At 44.3% G+C, this 13901-nt stretch overlaps 1 protein-coding gene across 8 annotated transcripts in view; it reads left to right on the top strand.

Annotated features, from left to right (window-relative positions):
- The window catches only part of LOC123993554 (phospholipid-transporting ATPase IA-like), a 197570-nt gene that overhangs the window by 152282 nt on the left and 31387 nt on the right, over positions 1-13901 (top strand). For all 8 annotated transcript variants that reach the window (XM_046295834.1, XM_046295836.1, XM_046295831.1 and 5 more), the window contains 4 exons: positions 832-1015; positions 2865-2975; positions 8787-8861; positions 11812-11934. In XM_046295834.1, the coding sequence (XP_046151790.1) occupies positions 832-1015; positions 2865-2975; positions 8787-8861; positions 11812-11934 (493 nt within the window). The remainder of the gene's footprint in view (positions 1-831; positions 1016-2864; positions 2976-8786; positions 8862-11811; positions 11935-13901) is intronic.

Here is a 13901-nt window from a genome sequence, read left to right as displayed (position 1 = left end):
TTGGGAGATGACCAAGGAGGTCTCTTCAGGCATGTAGAAAAAACCTGTCTCACAGGGTTGGGCTAGTCCTAACCACGACATCCAGTTTCCAACACCTTCTCTTGAGAGTTTTTGTACTGTAGCTGTACATCATGGAGTGCATCTCAAATGGCACCCTATTCCCTATATAGAGCCCTGGTCAGAAATATTGCACTATATAGGGAATAGGGTGCCATTTTGGATGCATTCCATATCTTCGACCCGGGCCAAGGCAAAGAAAGCTCTGTAGCTTGGAGCTCCGGAAGCCTGTAAGACTCAGCCTGTCATTTCTGGGGTAAAAGTTGGAGAGCTCGAAAAAGGAGGGACCACAAGAAGTGGGAGATCCATCACATGACGAGTGGTTTTGCAGGCAGCCATGGAGGTCAGCCAGGGGTCAGGGGTGGATGAGATCCGCAGACACGGGGAATTCGTCGAATTATCATCCAGAAAATTTGAAATTGCTTGTGTAATACCTAAAGCGACATTGTTTGAAAGACGTCGTTTCGAGTACAGCCTCGGCCTTGTGTTTTGTTGTAAGTCGACTCGGCACCAACCCACCTTTGTTACTCCCTTTGTTCTTTAGTTTGAGGAAAGCATTACGTGATGAAATATACAGAATGCTTTCTTTTGTATTAATCCGCATTGTCTAGATGTCTGCACCTCGCTTAGACTGGTCAGTTCTGGAAAATGGCTGAAAGTGTCATCTGTTTTGCAGACTCCCAAAAAAATATGAATTTCCATGAAAACGGACAGTAAAACCAAGCATATCCCATCTCATTCTAACGTCCTGCGTCACTTCCTACTCTCCTTTAGGGTGTCTCCACTGCAGAAGTCTGAGGTGGTGGAGATGGTGAAGAAGCAGGTGAAGGTGATCACACTCGCCATCGGTGACGGCGCCAACGATGTGGGAATGATCCAGACGGCACACGTGGGCGTGGGAATCTCTGGCAACGAGGGCCTGCAGGCCGCCAACTCCTCCGACTACTCTATCGCACAGGTGAGGGCTCCGGAGTGAAGTTTCTCCAAGGTACACATCTAGGATCAGCTTCCCCTCCCCCAATCCTAACATTAACCATTAGTGGGGGAAATGTCAACTTGACCCCGTCTAGGGGCATCTCATTACTCCCACATGGGAGGAGTTTGGAAGGAGTGTTAGGGTTCAAGGGGTTTACTTTGTGCAGGTATGCTAGTATCACTGGATCAGATGGGTCATCTTAGTTTACCCAGGTGAGCAGCAGCAGGGCGCTGTTCACACCTCATTCTATAGCCACAGTTAGGAACCGATATAGAAACCCGATCTTGAAAATCCTAATGTATACGCATTACTTCTTCAGTAACCAGTTTGTCCGAAAATCATCTTGCATAAGCAGCATTGTGCCGGTAACAAAAGCGACAGGGTTTATCTACTGCATCGTTATCTACTGCATCATGGGTTGTTTTTCTTCGGTCTCCTTCCATTATTTCGTGGTATGTGCTGCCTATGCCTGTACATATAGCCACAGGGCCAGTTCACTAAAGCACAATGCTGTCTCCATAGCATCGGATTACTCTGACAAAGACTGTCTTGTCTTAAGTGCCCCCATTATCTATCTACATGACATTTAGAATGACGAATGCAGAAGGCTTCATTTAATCGGTTTAGGTTGCATCCCGGTAACGTATCGAATTAGCTTCCAGGCGTGTTTCACCCTCATTGGCATGTATCAATGTTCTTTCTTCAATTTACTGTGCAATAAAATCGACCTTTGCAGTTGTAATATATATTTCCTTGAATTGTACTATACAGGCCACAGACCTGTCCAGACTCACTCCAAATGTATATATTTATATATAGACTGTAGCTGCATAGCAAGACAGTTCAGCATTACACTACCTGAATACAATGCACAGTACAATACTGTCCATTTACTTAGAAATCTATTTTGTGAGGTCATCTATATATTCTAGTTCTATGTGGTTGAGATCTACAAACAGCACTGTGAAACTTGTTCTGAGATCAGCTGAATGAAGTTCAGGGCCCAGGCACCTCTGCTGTCCATCCGTCATCAGCTCATGGCTGTGGGAATACAGGCCGTTTGATCCCAGAGTGCCAGGAGTCAGCAGAGCAGAATCCCCTTAAACGTTTTAATTTGCTATGGAATACAGTCTCCTCCCTACTGTTTCTCTGAAAGACGACTTGGCCGTTAAAATAATCACAATTCTGTTAACGTTTGACTTCATAAAGGCCTATATGTTACATAAAAGTAATTTACTTAAAGTTACATACAACTCAAGGTCCATAGAACTGGAAAACAGGATGAGATGTTGAGCTTCCCTACAGCAGCGTTACAGTATGTGCATTGTTTCTAAAAGCTAAGCTTGACGGTAACCAAGACAAAACAGTTCCCCAAGAGCAACCATCTCAATCTATTCAACGTTATCAAAAAGCGATTACACGAATATGACGTCCGCCGCATGCCCCAAATAGTAGGATTATCAGAAACCCATTAAAGTATTATGTTGAGCCATGGGAGAGTGTTCCCCCTCTCTGCCTCTCCCCTTTTCAACAACTTACGGCAAAACTAAGCCCAAGCTGTATTAAACTGTGAAAAATGCCTGGAATGTGTCCGTGAAGACCTTGCCCTCAACTCCCCTCTGGCCCTTCAGTTTCCTGCTTTCAAACCATGATAAGATTGTTCCTTTATTTAATCCAAGAGTTCCTCTCAAATGCTGTTTTTTTTCTCAAGGCATAACCCCGGTCCTGGGTTGTCCAGGAACACTCTGTATATAAACTGTATAATGCCTGTCTTACAACTTTTAGGTTATTCATTTATCTTGGCCCTTCTCCTCCCTTCCCTCCCACGCAGTTCAAATACTTGAAGAATCTTTTGCTGGTCCACGGCGCCTGGAATTACAACCGCGTATCCAAGTGTATCCTGTATTGCTTCTACAAGAACATTGTCCTGTACATCATCGAGGTAAGTCATGCAGCTCTCGACACGAACAGCCTCAGTAGGGTTCCAAGGGCAGTGGTAAGGCAGTAAACTAGATTGGTATATAAAAGGTGGATTTTCCGCATGACATTACCAGCTTAAAGTGAAGGGATTTTCCTCTTTAGTATATTTTTATGACTAGGCCTATGCCCTGTATGCTAGTTTGCCAATTTGTCTCTGTCTATGTACAGAAAAATATAACATGAATAAAACAGATTCCATGTATATTCCGCTTTACTGACACCCAGTTGCCAAGAATCCATTGCCGGTTTTTAGAAAGCTGCAGTATAGATAATAGGAATACTGCTCACCATGTTAAACCTCCTGGCCTCTGTGGTCTGGGATGGCATTTGACAGAATCCAGACCTCGTGCTGATAGCAGCTTCAGATCTACCAACAAGAGTGACCTGACAAGCTGAGGGCTTTGCTATCAGCACCAACTTTATCACAGGGTGCTTGGACGCTTTCATCTATAGCCCAACACACTTGACTGAAGGAAGTTGCACCTCTGGAACAGCTCAATGTTTTTCTGAAAGTCTCTGAAGCAGTGAAGCGGCCAATTCGCTTTTGGTATGACTAATATATATAAAGTCTGATGTCCCCACAGTAAGGAAACATTCTAAATAAACTCAGTTCTCATCTCTCAATACTTTTTTCAACAACATTTTTTCTTTTGGCTGGCAATCCTTGTGCCTGAAATGTCTGTCCCTCTGGGGAGCCAGTGATACAGACACACTCCCCTCTCCCCCTGAGTGAGACATCACTGTGTGCTCCCAGGCGCACTGGAAGATTAGACAAGGGTCTTCTGGGCCCAATCATCCTGATGATGTCATGAGAATGTCACCACTACTGAAAAAATGCTCCCAGCGCATTACAGAGACCGTAGGGTTGTACGCTGTAAGCGACACAACCCGTACAGAAATATGTGCCATCTTTTTCTGGGCCACTTGATCTTTGAACTCCTTTTTCATCTTGGTTTTGGTTTATGTGCTGCGGTAAATCTCGGCGTAACCCAAAGGATTCCAGTATGTCTGCATCTAGTCTTTGTATGAAGGCCCACAACTATAGAAAACATGTCTTTCAATGGTTTCCTCTAACTTTGCGCTGTTGGGACATGACTTCTGAGAGACTGATGTCCAAGAAAACAACAACCGCAACAGGAAACCCATTTTCATAGGGCATCATAGACGCATAGATTCTTGAATATTGTCTCGTTCACCATTTCCCTTTGACTCAGTGTACTCGCTAAGTACAGCTTGGATGTCTGTCAAACCATTTAGGTATAGAATACCAAATGTAAATGAGAAACAAAAATTAAATTCAAATTGCAATCAAGGGCTGCCGCTGCTGGAGGCAAATACACAGTATGGTCAGAAATTAGACATTTAAATGTAAATGCTAATTCCTTTCATGTTGTCTTGGCTTTTGCCCCCTTGGTGTAATCTTGTTGCACCCACTGGGAAACACTCTTTGAACTTGAAATAGTTGGCAAACATGTTGACATGAATGCAGAAGACCAGAAGTTCTAATCACACACCAGGCCATATGACCCTCTCTCATTCTTTTATGTAAATGATCCATGGACTTGACTAGTGAGCCCCCCCCCCCCCCCCTTTATTTAGCCTCTTGTGTCCAGCCACCAGCGCTTTCAAATATACCATTTCCCTTTTCATAAGCAGGTTGTTTCTCTCCGCTTGTCCACAAGGCGAGTCACTTCCCAGCACACCTTTTGTTAACACCCTGAAAATGTAACTCCCCCCTCTTCTCTGTACCCTCCTTCAGGGGATTCATATACACAATAGAGGATTTTCTTCACTGTTTTGCTGCTTTGTATAGTATAAAACACCCCTGTTTTGTAAGGGTCTGACAGCCAAGACACTAGCAACCCAGGGGAGGGCTAAAAGTTACATTTGTTGCACTAATAGGTTTACTTTTGTAGGCACATGTTTTTACTCTTCTGCTCCCAGACCATGTCCTTGAATAAGAAAGCGGGAGAAAAGTAGAAAAGGGTCATTTTCACTTTTCTCTGAGAACATTGTCTGTTTCAGTGTGCATTAAAAACTGAATAGCATGGCTAAGAGATTGAATAGAGGACTGTAGCCTGACCTGGCCTCTGGTCTCACTTGTTCTGTTCTCTCCTTTACTGCCTAGCATTAACCTTTGGTGGTTTCAAAAGCATAGAGGGGGGAAAGGGTTTTTCAAGGCCATTGTAGGGAAATGTCAGTGTAGACCGAGAGGAAGAGGCGAAGCGAGAGTTTTCATTCTCGCCCAAATCTGTCCAAAGTATGCCCAATGCATTTCTATGGGCTTATTTTGGACCTAAGCTTGTCGCGTGCCTACCCCCTATTTGGGACAATGACTCCCGTTGGTTAGGGCGGAGACATGACCGTCTTGTCATTATATACAGATGTCTGGTGGTGGGAGCAGCAGCTGTGTTTATAATTGCTGTTTTTTTGGGAGCCTGGATGGATGGAGGTTAATTGAGAGTCAGAAAGTGAGGGAGGGACAGGTGGGGCTGCCATTCAATGCCCCAGTAAGGTTTCTCATAGTCTCTCTCCCCCCAGCTAATGAGCTGTCTTTTTCTGACAGGACACTCATTCAGAGGGAGAACTCTAAATTGACAGGACTTAACTTTTCCATAACTTTGTGAGGTTTAGTTGGAGGAAGACCATAATGATCAGAACATTACGGGGGAAATAAGGGAGCTGAAGATACTCTAAAGATGTTACACACATGCCAAAGGATATTTAACGCAGCAGCAGTCTTACGGTACTTTCCTCTGTCTATAATCTTTGCAAAGATAAACCAACTAAACAAAAACTATTAGAAAAAATGGAAGGATGAGCCACAATCAAAGAAGATACCTTTTCAATGATGTTGCCATAGTGACTTCATTCAAATGTTTGGTCTAGCTAGGCCTACTTGGTTTGATTGACACGTCGTCAAGTGGCCCCAGAGAGACTGATGAACAAGTGGCATTTATGAGGTAATTACAAGAAGCTCATTTGGCGGGGCTCAGAAAACCTGGAGAACGCCTCAAGCTCGAGAGAGGAGGGCTCCCCTAGTGCAGAGCACAGCCTGCTGACTGGTGCCACACTGTGAATACATCCACAAACCAGGGCCCCATCCAGCATTCCAGCATTGTAACACAGGGTGCCCTCCTGTTTAGCACCACATATTTCCAGCATATTTACTAGCTCCTGTTTCTTCATCCCTCTTTCTCCTTTGCCTTTTTATATGGGAGATAAGGAGTCTGTTGGTATTTTTTCATGGGTTCTGCATAGGGGCAAAGAGTGCTGTGATTTTGTTGAGGACAAATGTCACTCCTCTCTCTCCCTCCACCCACTTCTTCCCACAGAGACGCCTACGGAGCTGTGGAACGGCGTCTCAGAATCATTGATTTTTGATTCTGCTGATGAATTACCAGGGACCTTCTTTATTGGCGGCTTGCTTTTCTTCCTTCCTCCGATCTGTTTTTCCAAATGTGCACTGGGAGAGGTCAACCGCAGCCCTCTGCTGAGGGGAAAAAATAAGAAGGAAAAACCCCTGCCTGGACCTTTCCCTAATGAGCGAATCAATGCATCTGTCTCAAGAGAGCGGGTGAGAGGGGTGCTGGTGGGACCTGAAGGACCAGGCCAAAACACTCAGGCAGAAGCTGTTACAGCATGCTCTGAATAGGCTTCTTTTTAAACTTAGCACAACAATATATCAGCCCGGAGCCCCTCATTGAGCCGGCCCTTAATTAATTCAGCACTTTGACCCGCCCACTAGGCCAGCCACATCATACTGCCGGTTTAACCTGCTCCATGCCTTTCGCCTCGTCTCACCGTAACCCGTAGCAACAGGGACTATATATTATTTAGTGAAGACAGACCCTTAAACACAATTTTATTTCTGATGGATGTACTGTAACAAGGGACTTTAATCAAATCAAAATGTCACATGCTCCGAATACATCAGGTGTAAACTTTATCGTGAAATGTTTACTTACACGCCCTTCCACAAAAAATTCAGATTCCTCTATGTGAGGGAGCACAATGCCAGACACCTCCGGGGGAGTCGCATGTTCTTGTGTGTGTGTAAAGAAACAGGAGTTGACCACCACTGTCCCCCACTTTAAAAAGCAGCATCATGGTGGAAAGGAAAAGGGGATAGCTAGTCAGTTGTACAACTGAATGCATGCACCTGATGATGGGAAGATTGGGTGCTGGAAGAGGGGGTGGGGTTTATGGTTTAGGAGCGCACATACACACACTTGCTTCACTCCTCGCCCAAGGGAATGAACAGGAGGAGTGAGCGGGTGACAGACATTTGTTTTGGGAACATTTTTGCGCATTCGCTCGATTGAATGGGAAGGTCCTGGCTGGTGGGTTGGGAATTTGGCATGTAAAGAGTGGGTGGAGGTGGCGGGTGAGGCCCTTTGTCCGAACAACTGAGAATTTGTAGTAATTCAGTCCTTCATAATGCAGTTAAATGAAGCGAGGAAATGTTCGCAGCCTGGCCGTGGCACAGAACAGCAACCCAACAGAGAGGGTCTGTCCAACGCCACTGTCTGTCCACACAATTACACAGAGACAGGCTGTTTCTTTCTGTGCCTGTCGTATGCTTTAATTAACATGGTTGGAAATTGATTTACGTTGTTTGTATGAAAACAAGTCCACCATCAATAACAAAATGTGTTATCGTTGCAGTCTCTGGATATTTCTCCAAAAAGTAGTATTTTTCGGTAGTAGTTTGTTTTAGACAACAACCAGCAAAATCTACCCTTCCCTGTATTCCAAAGCGGTGGCAGTTTGTTTCTTGCCTGACAGTTGAAGCTGTGTCCAGACAAGTCTGACTAATCAAGATATGAGGTGATAACATGCATCTAAACCATATGAATCTTAGTTATCTTCACCTACCCCCTCGGTGAGCAGATCCAAGGCTGTCTTTATCCAGCCAGTCTGTCCAACCCCATGGCTCCTGCCTCATCACTAAGGCTGGCTGTCACTTGGATATCGCTGGCTGGCTCATTGGAGGGAAACGGTGGGCTTGATATACTAGATGTTCATATGTAATCTCGAGCTAAATCCATGGGAAATATTACACTGTGGAAATGGTATCTCTTAGGCTTCGTTTTGCCACTCCCACTAAGTCAGTCATTCTTGGTCCCTGTCTCCTGCCCCCCCCCCCAAAGATTGAGAGGCAGTGCCTTCAGAGACTAATGATGTGTTGAGCACAGGTCAGAACTTCAAAGGGACCAATATTAGATTATAGACTCATTCTAGCTCTTTTTACATTGCCTGGAAAAATGTTCTTCAATTCCTTTAGGAAGGAGCATATTACTTAATGTCAGGATGTCTTTTTGATTATACCTAATAGAAATACATTATTTTAACGGAAGTTAAAACTATAGGAATTAATGATATTGTATTGGTGCAGTAGGTGTCAATGTGATGTGTTTCTTTATTGTCATTAGATAGTAAAGTGTCCCATCAGGGATGGAGGGTAATGGTGTGATATATGCAGATCCTCTTCGGACACCCATGGACTGATGCTAATTGACTAATGGGGGCACCTCTCTCCATTACTATCAGTGATGGAAAGCATGCATTCAAAAGGAGGAGGGGGCAAGATCACATGCACTTCTATCACTGATGAAGGAACCCAATCTACTGCTTGAAAAAACACCTAATAGATAAATGTGACAGCTGAAAAAGTGTTTTTTTTTATCTTACCTGTGTCATTAATAACAATTACCTCACGTCCCTTTGTTCTTCAATGTTGCACATATAATGTCCTTTTTGTCACCTTCAGATCTGGTTTGCCTTCGTCAATGGATTCTCTGGTCAGATTCTGTTTGAGCGCTGGTGCATCGGCCTGTACAATGTGGTGAGTGCTAATGTGATTTACATTACTGTGGAAGCGCATGTTATATAATTATCCTCCCCTGTTGCTCTCTGGCAAGAAAACTAATTTGCCATGGCACTCCAAACGTGATCCCTTTACTGCGGGAAATGTCCCATTTATTTATGACCTGTTGTCAAGTCCATATTCCCCTCGTGCCCCGAACCATGTACCGAATGTGAGAACAACAGCCTTGCATGCCACTAAAGAGTGTAGTTAGTAAATGCGGTCATTTGTGAATTATAAAGGAACCGGTGGAATAGAGCAGCACACAACCAGCTCTGAGCAACTGGTGTCCCACAGGGTTCTGTGTTGGGTCCCCTCCTATTGAACCAATGTCAAATCAAAATTGTATTTGTCACGTGCTTCGTAAACAACAGGTGTGGACTAACAGTGAAATGCTTATGGGCCCTTCCCAACAATGCAGATAGAAAGAAAATAAAGAAATTATTGGAAAGTAAATTGCGTAATAACATATTCATAATGAATAACGATAGCTTTGCTATATACACGGGGTGCCAGTCCCAAGTCGATGTGCAGGGGTACAAGGTAATTGAGGTAGATATGTACATACAGTGGGGCAAAAAGTATTTAGTCAGCCACCAATTGTGCAAGTTCTCCCACTTAAAAAGATGAGGCCTGTAATTTTCATCTTAGGTACACTTCAACTATGACAGACAAAATGAGGGAAAAAAAATCCAGAAAATACCATTGTAGGAATTTTAATGAATTTATTTGCAAATTATGGTGGAAAATAAGTATTTGGACAATAACAAAAGTTTCTCAATATTTTGTTATATACCCTTTGTTGGCAATGACAGAGGTCAAACTTTTTCTGTAAATCTTCACACGGTTTTCACACACTGTTGCTGGTATATTGGCCCATTCCTCCATGCAGATCTCCTCTAGAGCAGTGATGTTTTGGGGCTGTTGCTGGGCAACACGGACTTTCAACTCCCTCCAAAGATTTTCTATCACTGCTCTAGAGGAGATCTGCATGGAGGAATGTCTGTCATAGTTGAAGTTGTACCTATGATGAAAATTAAATTTTTAAGTGGGAGAACTTGCACAATTGGTGGCTGACGAAATACTTTTTTGCCCCACTGTATAACTAGGAATGTGACAGATTATTAACAGTAGCAGCATTGTATGTGGTGAGTCAAAAATGTTTGTGCAAAAAGGTTCAATGCAGATAGTCCAGATAGCTATTTGGTTAACTATTTAACTACTTATGGCTTGGGGGTAGGTGGTGTTCAGGGTCCTTTTTGTTCCAGATTTGGTGCATCGGCTCCCCTTGTCATGCGGTAGCGGAGAGAACAGTCTAGGACCTGGTGACTGGAGTTTTAGAATATTTTTAGGAGTTTTAGACTATTTTTAGGGCCTTCCTCTGACACTGCCTGGTGTAGAGTTCCTTGATGGCAGGGAGCTTGGCCCCAGTGATGTACTGTCCGGTACACACTACACTCTGTAGCACCTTGCAGTCAGATGCCAAGCAGTTGCCATACCAAGCGGGGATGCAGCTAGTCAAGATGCTCTCAATGGTGCAGCTGTAGAACTTTTTGAGGGTCTGCGGTGCCATGCCAAATCTTTTCAGCCTCCTGAGGGGGAAGAGGTTTTGTCGTGCCCTCTTCACAACTGTGTTGGTGTGTGTGGACCATGTTTCTCGTTTGTCAAATGAAGTGAGTGCACGGATGGAAAGATTTTTTTTTTTAACACAAACTAAAAAATATGTAATATTGCATTGTTTGGGTTTCAACTTGTAGCATTATACTGTTTATTAAAGATGGACCCAAGTCCATAGACAAAAAAAGTGAAGGAAGTGAGATGAGAGAAGTTGCCCACACATCGTTGACGGCCCGCAAATGGAAGTGAGTTCGTCACCGACCAAGAAATTAGAACATAGTCACAGCTCTGGCTGTTTTCAGAATTGCTCAATAAACCGTGGCTCTGTGGCAGGCAGTCTGTCAGAAGGAGCAACCCCCCCCCCCCCCCCCATGGCAATACTTAGCACCCTGAATGAGAATATAGCCTATGCAGTGCAGCATGTCCTAATGCGGCCCACCAGTCCGCAGGGCACCACGGCCATACTGTACAATACTGACACTCCTTTCACTTCTTCTCTCACTCCTCTTCACCGTCTGTCTCTCTCTGCAGAGAGAAACATTACAGCACCACATAGAAATGACACTAGCGCCGCGGAAATACCTGCTAACTAGTAAGGGCGTTGCAGATGTTTGTCCAAGACGGAGCGTGTCGAATTAAAATTAAAGCCCAAAAGTGCTAAACACTCAACAGCCTCCACTCAATAAAATCAGTCAGTCATAACTTCAGCATATGACCATCAATGCAAAAGTGAAGCATTTTTGTGTGTTTTCAATGATGCTGTGTACACTGTTTCCTCCCCAAAATGTTTTATGATCACATAAAAAAATTAAAAAGGTTTGTCAATTTAGCAGACGCTCTTAACCTTAATTGCTCCTGTAATTTGCTATGGTTAAGGGCCTTGCTCAAGGGAAATCGACAGATTTTTGGCCCAGCGCTCTTAACCACTAGATTACATGCTATCCCAAATGTTTGATGAACTGGGGATGACCTGTCTAATGGACAGGATGAATAATCTCATGTTGTTGATCATAGTGAGCAAATGGTCTCTTTCCAGACATGTATCTTAATAGGACATCATTAGTGTCTCCTTGTTTTCACTAACAAAGTAATGGAATCAATAACGTCTTGAAGGTCCTTGCCATTATAAAAACCCTGGCTTTTGTTGAGTTATTCACTGTGGAATGATAGAATTCCCATCTAAAATTGTATCTAATACGGTTTTTGCTAACAGGCCGTTAATTTAATCTGCTTGGATTCTGAGTTTACTACCTTTATCCTCATTTCTGAGTTTTGTCAGGGGATATGTTGACATTAGTGTGTTTGTGTTTAGATTTTCACTGCTCTGCCTCCTCTCACGCTGGGCATATTTGAGCGTTCATGCAGGAAAGAGAACATGCTGAAGTACCCGGAACTCTACAAAACCTCCCAGAATGCCATGGGCTTCAACACCAAGGTAGGTCATGTGTCCGTTTATGCTGCATTGAAGAACGTTAAAGGAACATTGTCTCAACAATTCCATAATTTTCCACTTTTATGCATCATGTTTTATGCATCATGTTTGTCTGGGGCACATTTTCATTCATAGTAAAGTCAATGCTTAAGTATTTCTAAGCTTAAATAGGTTAACTTAGGTTTACTTTGCACCAACAAACAAAAAGCGAGACAGAGAGGACTGCAATTAACCTGGCTGTTTTTTTTCTAAACCTCCTTTCTGTCTCCGAATTGACATCCTTTACACACAATGGAGACCTGATAAGCTCCAAACGCGTCTTTCCCCATTGGCCTGTGTCTGACTTATGGGGTCTCTACCACCAGTCTGACCGGGTGCAATGTTCAGAGGGTGTCTGCCTGTCTCTGTCTGTCTGGAGGGGCTGTCGGTTAGCTTTCCCTGCTGTCTGTTAATTAAGATGTCTCCCCTTCTCCACGTCTACCCCTCCCTCCCTCAATCTACCACCCCCGCCTAACTCCCTTACTTTACAGCCGTGGAGAGCCGGTTAGTGCAGCATGGAGACGGATTAAAGCCCGAGTGGCCACAGAGGTCATGGGCGACAGGGACAGGAGAAGTGGGGGGATAGCGGCCCGGAGGAGTGGGGGTGTAAAGGAAGAGTGCTCTTCTGCCAGGGTGTGATGGCATCCAATGTGGAAAATGATGCAATTTGTTTAAGCAAGGGCCTGTTTGCACTGGAGTCATTCTCCCTAGTCTGGCAGAGCTTGGCCTAAGTACTGTAAATAAGAAAACCCCAGTCTACTGGTCTTTCTCGACCCCGGGAAGTGGGCCTGCATGGGGCCAGTCACCTCAGTTAGTGACCCACGGACCACAGCCGGCATTTCCCCCTCATAGCTTTTAGTTGTGTCTGGGTGAGAGAAGGGCTCCGTATGGCCCAGTGTTACATGACCCTCCAGGGAATAGCAGGATGATATTGTGCAAGACAGGCCACAGTCTCTGAAAAAACTGATTGGTTTTCCTCCATTTTTGTTTGACCAGTAATTTCTTAACACATGTAAATAATGACTTGTCCAGGTCACCGTTGTGTTTTAAATGGACTGTCAACTCTTTCCCTCTGATATTGTCTTTGCCACATGGCCCTAGGCGAGGTGCCAAAAATCCAGCAGGAATTTGCCCGAATCCCCTTTCTTTCTGCACGCCTGGGTCTTTTGTACACAAACAGATACTGTCTGGGTGAATTAAAGGCATTTGTGTTGAGGAAGGGGGCAGGGGAAGGGTGTGAAATATTTAAGACGTCGCCCGCCCTCGCCACTGGGCCTCCTTTCTCCACTGTGGCCCCTTTCACTTTTAATTACATATTCTTGACACTTCAGTCACTCTAATAAACCTCAGTCCCCTGATGTGGCCACCAGTAATTACATTGTCCCCCCCCCCCCCCGCTCTGTGCAACAGCATTAAAGAGGAAGGGGTGAGGACTGGAAATATTTGGCTCGATATAAAGTACATGCATTCATGCTTTTTTAAGCAATTAGGCGCTGCACAATGGGCCTGAATCTTTTAGCCTGGGCACGAACAAGGACAGGCAGGCATTCACACTGGTGTTCTTCGAAACTCGCCGGGATACAGCGCAGGGGGGTAGAAGTGGGGGGAGGGGAGTGGGGCTTCACTGTGACAAATGATTATGAACATTCGGGATGGCAGGTAGCCTAGTAGTTAGAGTTTAGGACTAGTAACCGAAAGGTTGCTGGATCAAATCCCCCAAGCTGAAAAGGTCAAAATCTGTCGTTCTGCCACAGAACAATGGCCGTCATTGTAAATAGGAATTTGTTCTTAACTTACTTACCTAGTTAAATAATAGGTTAAATACATTTTTTAAATAATTTATTGATTTCATTAGTATTCGTTAGGTTGCTGGGCACTTGGAAAGTCTGTTTTTTACATACTGTGTTGTGCTGGGCAGAGTGTGGAGGGTG

This window comes from Oncorhynchus gorbuscha, linkage group LG13, assembly GCF_021184085.1.
Source record: "Oncorhynchus gorbuscha isolate QuinsamMale2020 ecotype Even-year linkage group LG13, OgorEven_v1.0, whole genome shotgun sequence".
NCBI classification, from domain to species: Eukaryota; Metazoa; Chordata; class Actinopteri; order Salmoniformes; family Salmonidae; genus Oncorhynchus; species Oncorhynchus gorbuscha.
This window is presented reverse-complemented; position numbering and strand designations above follow the sequence as displayed.